The sequence below is a fragment of the Erythrolamprus reginae genome, chromosome 12 (assembly GCF_031021105.1).
Source record: "Erythrolamprus reginae isolate rEryReg1 chromosome 12, rEryReg1.hap1, whole genome shotgun sequence".
NCBI lineage: Eukaryota > Metazoa > Chordata > Lepidosauria > Squamata > Dipsadidae > Erythrolamprus > Erythrolamprus reginae.
The window spans coordinates 3,816,959-3,826,064 of record NC_091961.1 but is presented as its reverse complement, the minus strand read 5'-3'; the positions used below and the strand labels follow the sequence as shown (position 1 = coordinate 3,826,064).

The following is a 9,106-nucleotide window of genomic DNA, read 5'->3' as shown; positions in this document are numbered from 1 at the left end:
GGAAGAAACAGGATTAGAAAAAGAAGTGAGAGGAGAAAGAGAGAAGGAAGGAAGGAAGGAAAAAAGAAAAAAGAGAAAGAAATCACAAATGAGAGAAAGACAAAGAAAGAAAATGAGAGAGGAAGAAACAGGATGAGACAAAGAAAGAGAGAGAGAGAGAAAGAAGAGAAAGGAAGGAAGAGGAAGGAAGGAAGGAAGGAAGGAAGGTCATGCAAGTACAATGAGTGGTACAGAAATTTGATAAACAAAGTTGTCCTGTCCATATGATGTATCCCCTGGAGATTCATCCTAGGAGATCTATAAATACCTTGTTTTAATACAGTCCATTTTATCTCTTGACCGGTGTTTATTTTTAAAGCTGCCCAGAGCCTTAATGGCAGGAGTTTGACTGTCCCATCTGTAGGGCAGCCAATTTCTCAAAAGCATGAGAAAGATTGAGAGAGGGGGAAGGAAAGAAAGAGAGAAAGAGAGGGAGAGAAAGCCTACAAATTGCATGATCGCTGGCAGACACCTAACTTGTGGCACGCAAAAGCCAACAACGTGGGTGGAACTTCAAGCATGACAAGATGTCATTTTGCTGACTGGGCAGAATCACACGAATGGATCAGCCCTTGAAATGACTTTGCAGAAACCGAGAATACAAGAGCTGGGGGGGGGGGAGGGAGGAAGGATCTTCACCCAGAGCCAGGGATGACTTGGAATAACTTTGTGTGGTGGTAGGGCTTCTTTCTCGGGAAAAACCTCAGCAGATGGCAGCACTGGATTGACCTTGTCCGAGCTCTGCAGAGTCAGCTTGGGATACTGTAAAATAAAAGGGTTGGAAAGGATGCTGAAGATCTTCTCAAACCCCCCACCCTTCCTGGCCGCCCAGCTGTTCCACTGGTTAATTGTCCTCACTATTAGTTAGGAAGATTCCAAAGCCCACTGCAACAACATCGCGAAAAAGGCTTCAAGAGTTGTTCACCTAATCCTATGTAGTTTGTGCTCGGGTAATCTCATACTACTAACCAGAGCATACAAAACTTTCGCCAGACCAATCCTTGAATACAGCTCACCTGTCTGGAACCCACACCGCATTTCGGACATAGAAAATGTCCAGAGATACTTTACTAGAAGAGCCCTCCACTCCTCCACTTGCAGCGGGATACCCTACGCAACTCGACTTACAATCCTAGGTTTGGAAAGCTTAGAACTACGTGGCCTTAAACACGACCTGAGCACAGCCCATGAAATCATCTGCTACAATGTCCTTCCTGTCAATGACTACTTCAGCTTCAACCACAACAACACACAAGCGCACAACAGGTACAAACTTAAAATAAACCGCTCTAAACTCGACTGCAGGAAATATGAGAGAGAAAGAGAACAAGAAAAAGAAAGAGAGAGAGAGAAAGAGAGAGAAAGAAAGCAAGAGAGAGAGAGAAAGAGAGGGAGGGAAGGAGAGAGAGAGAGAAAGACACAAAGGGAGGTAGGGAGGGAGAGAGAAAGAGAGCAAAAAAGGAAGGAAGGAAGAGAAGAAAGAGGGATGGAGAGAGAAAGAAAGTGGAAGGAAGGGAGAGAAAGAGGGAGGGAGAAAGAAATAGAACGAAGGGGAGGAAGAGAGAGAGAGAGAATTTTTTTGTCCAAACTTTTTTTGCCCTCCCCCCCGCCCGCTCAATGTGCCCCAGGGTTTCGTAAATGTAAAAAATGTGCCACGGCTCAAAAAAGGTTGAAAATCACTGCTTTATGCAACCTCTCAAGTGCTGCTGCTGCCGTTCTTCATATGTTTTAGCCTCTAGGCCCTTGGTCCTCTTAGTTGCTGTTCCCTGAACTTTTCCCAAAGTCTCAACATCTGGTGCGTCTCTCACCCCATAACCACCCCTGGTCTGGCTTGCTTTTTCATTTTCCAAAGTTGCAATCTTTAGTTTGATTGATTTAATTTGTCCAGCATGCATGGAAAGGCAAGTGTAAAAATATGAATATAACATATAAATATATAAGTATAAACAGGTATTGTTGTGGTTGGCTCTGGCCCAGCTCCTGCCCCAAGGAATGTGGAGGTGGATGCAGGGGAAACATCAACATGTCCTAGGCCTGTTTTATTGCCGACAGAGGCAGGTAGTGCAGTTTCCTCGGAGGAAGAAGAAGGTGGGGGTGATTTGGAAGAGGGGGGCTTGGCACACAGCCCAGAAAGCCAATCTCCAGTTGCATTTTCCTTTTTTCCAACCAACACTAGAACTTGCCCCAACAGTCCTAATATTCTGAATCCAATGTTAGTTTATCCATTTCCAAGCACAGATAGATAGTAAGAAGGAAAGAAAGATAGAAAGATAGAAAGAAAAAAAGAAAGATAGATAGAAGGAAAGAAAGCTAGAAAGATTGATAGATAGAAAGAAATAAGAAAAGAAAGAAGGAAAGAAGGAAAAAAGGATGGATGGAAGGAAGGAATGAAGAAAGAAAGAAGAAATGAAAAGGAAAGAAAGAAGGAAAAAAGGATGGATGGAAGGAATGAAGAAAGAAAGATAGATAGATAGAAGGAAAGAAAGATAGAAAGAAAGAAGGAAAGAGAAGGAAAAAAGGATGGGTGGAAGGAATGAAGAAAGAAAGATAGATAGATAGATAGATAGATAGAAGGAAAGAAAGATAGAAAGAAAGAAGAAAAGAAAGAAGGAAAAAAGGATGGGTGGAAGGAAGGAAGAATGGAAGAAAAGAAAGAAAGAAAGAAAGAAAGACAAATAGCAGCAAAACACCCACAAACTAAAGAGTCCTTCCCTCCCACCTCCCAACCTGACCTGTTGCATTTCCACTTCACGGCAGCCACTCTCCTGCGTGTGTGTTTGTGTGTTGCGTGTGTTTAAAAGCAACGTTATCGCCAACGCAACCAAACGAAACTAAACCGGACCCACTAAGCCTCAATTAGCCGGGTTCAACATGTCAGGTTCAATTTTAAAAAGACGGGCAAATCGCATCGCGGTTTATGACACTGGTTGGCATTTGCAAAGCAACGCAACGCAACGGGCGGTGGGAGCAATGGGTGTGTGTGTGTGTTGAGGGCTGTCAAAGCCTCCGAAGTGGTCTATAAGTGCTAAAGCTCTAAAATGCCATTCCTCCCCCCCCCCCCCCCCCGCCGCCGCCTTCCTTCCCCGCCCGTTTAGCCACAAAATAACCCGCTTCACCACCGGGCGCCTCCTAAAAAAAAAAAAAACCAACACCCAGCTTGGCTTCCCGGCGCCTCCTTAAAAAGGGGCGGGAGGGTGGGCGTGCCGTATGCAAAGCAGCCCAGCCCGTGACGCGCTTAAGCCCCTCCCTCGGGGGGGGACGTCTCCCCAAAAAACTCCGCGCTCGCAGCTACAGCCGCCGCCGCTTCCTTGCAAGCCAGGCGAGGCGGTGAACATGGCGCTGCGCTGGCCGGGGGCTTCGCTCTGGTTCCTAAGCGGGCTGGCTCTGCTGCTGCTGCTGGGTCCGGGCCGAGGCGTCGCTTCCGCTGCCCGCGGGGCCCCCGTGGTGGTGGTGGGCATGCGGCTGGAGCACACCGACCGGCCGCTGTCCCCGGAGGCGGAGGAGGAGGCGTCGGTGCTGCAGGTGCAGGAAGGCTCCCACATCGTGCTGCGCCTCTACGGGCTGGGCTTGAGCCCGCTCGCCTACCAGGCGGTCCATTTCGCCGACGCCGGACCCAACGGCACCGCCGCCAACGCCAGCTGCCCGGAGAAGAGCCAGGACCTGGTGGTGCAGCCCCAAGCCGGCGAGAGCCGCTCCACCTCGGCCCTGGTGGGCGTCCGGGTGCAGCGGCTGCGCAAGGCCGAGCGCTCCAAGCTCTACGTGCTTTGCGTCCGGCGCGATCCTGAGCATCCTTGGCTGCGCCTGGAGGGCCCCGATGCCTACCTGCGCGTGGTGGAGGAGAAGCAGCACCTGCTGCCTCTGTGGCTCCAGATCTTGCTTTTGGTGGCCCTGCTGGTCTTCTCCGGCATGTTCAGCGGGCTCAATTTGGGCCTCATGGCTCTGGATCCTATGGAGCTGCGCGTCGTCCAGAACTGTGGCAGCGAGAAGGAGAAGCGCTACGCGCGCAAGATCGAGCCCATCCGCCGGAAGGGCAACTACCTGCTCTGCTCGCTCCTGCTGGGCAATGTCTTGGTCAACACCACCCTCACCATCCTGTTGGACGACCTCATAGGATCGGGGTTGGTGGCCGTCATCGCCTCCACCTCGGGCATCGTCATCTTTGGGGAGATCGTGCCCCAGGCGCTCTGCTCCCGCCACGGTTTGGCCGTGGGGGCCAACACCATCCTCATCACCAAGGTCTTCATGTTCTTGACTTTCCCCATCTCCTTCCCGGTGAGCAAGATCCTGGATGTTCTGTTGGGTCAAGAGATCGGCACCGTCTACAACCGGGAGAAGCTGGCGGAGATGCTGAAGGTCACAGAACCTTACAATGACCTGGTCAAGGAGGAGCTCAACATCATCCAGGGAGCCCTGGAGCTGCGGACCAAGACGGTGGAGGACGTCATGACCCCCATTCACGACTGCTTCATGATCAACAGTGACGCCATCTTGGATTTCAACACCATGTCCGAAATCATGGAGAGCGGCTACACCCGCATACCGGTTTTCGAAGAAGAACGGTCCAACATCGTGGATATCCTGAACATCAAGGATTTGGCCTTTGTGGACCCCGACGACTGCACCACCCTCAAGACTATCACCAAGTTCTACAACCACCCTGTCCATTTTGTCTTCCACGACACCAAGCTGGACGCCATGCTGGAGGAATTCAAAAAGGGTAAGTCAAGGTGGACGGTGGTATCGATCTGGGCAAGGTGCCTGTTTAACCTGGTTGCATGGTTGGCAAAGAGGCAGCTACGGCTGCACGTCTCCAGAATGATAAGGTGCATGATCATATTTATATATATGTATATGAATATCTACATATATCATACATCTATATCTATCTATCTATCTATCTATCTATCTATCTATCTATCTATCTATCTATCTATCTATCTATCTATTAGAAACATAGAAGACTGACGGCAGAAAAAGACCTCGTGGTCCATCTAGTCTGCCCTTATACTATTTCCTGTATTTTATCTTAGGATGGATCTATGTTTATCCCAGGCATGTTTCAATTCAGTTACTGTGGATTTACCAACCACGTCTGCTGGAAGTTTGTTCCAAGGATCTACTACTCTTTCAGTGAAATAATATTTCCTCACGTTGCTTTTGATCTTTCCCCCAACTAACTTCAGATTGTGTCCCCTTGTTCTTGTGTTCACTTTCCTATTAAAAACACTTCCCTCCTGAACCTTATCTAATCTATCTACCTACCTACCTACCTACCTCTATCTATCTATCTATCTATCTATCTATCTATCTATCTATATATATATATATATATATATATACATATACCGGTATGTATATATATGAGGTTAATTCTCTGTCTTACAAGGCAAAAGTTGCAGGTTCAAGCCCCACTGAGGTTATGGCTAGCTGATGAGGTCAAAATAAGACCAAAATAGAACTATCCTAGCCTCCCTTAATTTTCAAATTCAGCAAAAACATGTGACATATATATTTTTTATTGATTTTTATAATAATAATAAAACATTCACACAACACATAACAAAAAGGAAAGTGAACACAAGAACAAGAGGCCAAAATCTGAGGTTAGTTGGGGGATTGCAAGAACAAGTGAACACAAGAACAAGGGGGCACAATTTGAGATTAGTTGGGGGAAATAACAGAAGCAACGTGAGAAAATATTATTGGACTGAAAGAGGAATAGATGCTTGGAACAAACTTCCAGCAGACGGGGTTGGTAAATCCACAGGAACTGGATTTAAACATGCCTGGGATAAGCATCCATCCATCCTAAGATAAAATACAGGAAATAGTATAAGGGCAGACTAGATGGACCATGAGGTCTTTTTCTGCCATCAGTCTTCTATGTTTCTATATAACAATGTGCTCGGTGCTCAAAGTACCCACTACCAAACAACATTCATACCACCAAAATGGGAGCATATTTTCTATATACCATTTTAACTTTAGAGCAATATACGGTATCTATTTACATATTATAAAGTCATTCCAATTACCTTGGTCTCGAATTCTACTAACCACATATCCTAGGAGGATAAAGTGCATGCTCTTTCAATCCTGGTGGCTAGGATGCAACCTGGTTACCACATCCCCCCATAGAGAAGGCTCTCCCCTAGGCCAGTGGTGGTGAACATTTTTTCCCTTGCGTACAGAGACAAGACCCCACTTAAACAATGAACCCTGGCCCACACCATACGGGGGTACAGATCCTTTTCAGAATTGACCAATGCTGGCGTTAGAGAGGTCAAAACCTGGCCACCTTTCCTGTAGGTGTCATCTACGTAAGCTGCCTGTAATCTGGGCAGTTCAGCGGTCGATTTGGGTTTCCTACGGGTGTGTTGCTGTCAAGAGTTGTTAGGCAGCTGTTGAGCGAGTGCCAGAGAGGGCTTCCTGGATTTAAAGCCTGCCAGTTGATAGATGAAGGAAGACCGGCGTGCGCAGAAAGAAATGGGCTTCTCCTAATTTGGTTTGTGCTCCTTCGCCAAAGCTTCCCGCCTTCGCAGAACTGGTGGTGCAACGTGCACTCAGTTACCGCAGCCTTTGGGCATGTTGGGCTGTTGATTGTACGTTAACTGCAGCCTCTGTGGCAGATAGTAGTTACAAACCCAACTTGATAAGAGCCCTAACCAGCTCCGGATTATTCAACTGGCTTCCTTCTTCTGCAAATAATAGCTCCAGGCTATGCACAAACTCAATCCTCCACTCATTACATATTAACAGAAGAAGTTATTTTCTTTGGAGGGGGGCTGGAGGAGAAGGGGAAAAATAAGGGTGGGGGGGCTTATTTATTTTATCTGTTTGTTTGTTTTGTCAATTACATATTGGATGTATACAAAAAGAAGTACTTTTTGTTTCCATGTGGAAACAGCTTCTGAGCTTTGCGCTTGAGGTGGAGAAGAATAAAACTCTGACTTTTAATCTATCTGTCTGTCTGTCTGTCCGTCCGTCCGTCCGTCCGTCCTATCTATCTATCTATCTATCTATCTATCTATCTATCTATCTATCTATCTATCTATCTATCATCTATCTATCTATCTATCTATCTCTATCTATCTATCTATCATCTATCTATCTCTATCTATCTATCTATCATCTATCTATCTATCTATCTATCTATCATCTATCTATCTATCTATCATCTATCTATCTATCATCTATCTATCTCTATCTATCTATCTATCTATCATCTATCTATCTATCTATTTATGTCAAGTACATATTGGTAGTATACAGATATAACAATGTTTATATACATGATAACTACTAAAAGATAAACATTAGGACAGGGGATGGTACACTTATGCACGCCCCTTACTGACCTCTTAGGAATCGGGAGAGGTCAACAGTGGATAGTCTAAGGGTAAAGTTTTGGGAGTTAGGTGATGATACTACAGGGTCCGGTAGTGAGTTCCATGCATCAACTACTCGGTTACTAAAGTGGCATTTCCTGCAGTCGAGTTCAGAGCAGTTTTAAGTTTGTATCTGTTCTGTGCTCGTGTGTTGTTGTGGTTGAAGCTGAAGTAGTCGTTGACAGGAAGGACATTTTAATAGAGGATTTTATGGGCTGTGCTTAGGTCGTGTTTAAGGCGGCGTAGTTCTAAGCTTTCTAAACCTAGGATTGTAAGTAGTTGCGTAGGGAATTCTGCTGTGAGTGGAGGAGTGGAGGGCTCTTCTCGTAAAGTATCTCTGGACATTTTCTAGTTATGTCCAAATGCGGTGTGGGTTCCAGACAGAGGAGCTGCATTCAAGGATTGGTCTGGTGAAAGTTTTGTATGCTCTGGTTACTAGTGTGAGATTCCCGGAGCAGAAGCTACATAGGATTAGATTAAACTCTCTTTAAGCCTTTTTGGCAATGAAGCCCTTTTTGGCTTCTTTTCTCGAGCCACATTTTGCAGCCTATAGATGTTTATTCAGGCGCAGGTTCTGCTGACTTGGCAGAACAAAGCAAGAGGGGGGAAAAAAAGAGGAATTGTTGGCTGGCAGAAGGAAGTTGTATGTCAACAATCGTGGAAGGGAACCCTCCCTGCTGCAACCTAGAAGGCCGGCAGAGGTCTGCAAACCCTGGCCAAAATATATTTATATATGTGTGTGTGTGTGACTCCTGTTTCGTTTTGCTTCCTCCCCACAATCCAAAGCAACTTTTAAAAACTTTTGAAACAGTCCCTCTTGCAGGATGAGTGTGTTTCCCACTTGCTGGGGAAGTGATCTAGTTCCGAATGAAAGCGGGGAAATAAAATCCTTCCGCAATGAAAATCCTTCCGGTTGTAGGGCCAGGTTTCATGGGTCGAAGGGCCGAGGGGGTGGGTGGGAACTAGTGTTTTTTTTGCCCAGCTGCAGATCAGAACTGTCAAACCTCTGGAACGCAGCTTTCGCTCCAGGATTTTTGCCCCTGGATGAGGAGTGAGTTCATGAATGGACTCTTTTGGTTACACAATTATTGGGTCTAACAATGTTTCCAACTCTTCCCATGGAAGGGATCAGAAAACCTTGTGTTGGAATGCAACAGTGTTGTTAAACATCAGAACCCCCCCCCCCCTTAAAGCTACAGTGTCTCTTTATCAGCGTCCGCCTACTCCTTGCTTCCACCCACCCATGCATTTCAAAATCATTCACAAATCTCCCACCTGGAGCTATTTTTTAATTAAAAAATATTTATTTATTAATTTATTTGTCAGTCACGTATAGCAGTGCTTCCCAATTTTGGCAACTTGAAAATCTTTGGACTTCAACTCCCAGAAATCTTCAAGTTGTCACGGTTGGGAAACACTGACATATAGGATAGTAGTTTATATAAACATAACATATAAAGTGATGATGATGATAAAGATAATAGTAATAATAATAGTAATAATTTTATTATTGTATAGTGGTACCTCTACCTAAGAACGCCTCTACTTACTAACCTTTCTAGATAAGAATCGGGTGTTCAAGATTTTTTTGCCTCTTCTCTAGAACTATTTCCCACTTACAGGGAAACAGGGCCGGAAAAGGTGGGGAGAAGCCTCCATGGGGCCTCTCTAGGAATCTC

At 45.8% G+C, this 9,106-nt stretch overlaps 1 protein-coding gene across 1 annotated transcript in view; it reads left to right on the top strand.

The window, feature by feature from the left end:
* Nucleotides 1–3,315: 3,315 nt before the first annotated feature.
* The window catches only part of CNNM4 (cyclin and CBS domain divalent metal cation transport mediator 4), a 55,301-nt gene continuing 49,510 nt past the window's right edge, over nt 3,316–9,106 (top strand). Inside the window, exon 1 of the mRNA XM_070765189.1 lies at nt 3,316–4,756. Coding sequence (XP_070621290.1) covers nt 3,373–4,756 — 1,384 coding nt within the window. The 5' untranslated portion in view covers nt 3,316–3,372. The remainder of the gene's footprint in view (nt 4,757–9,106) is intronic.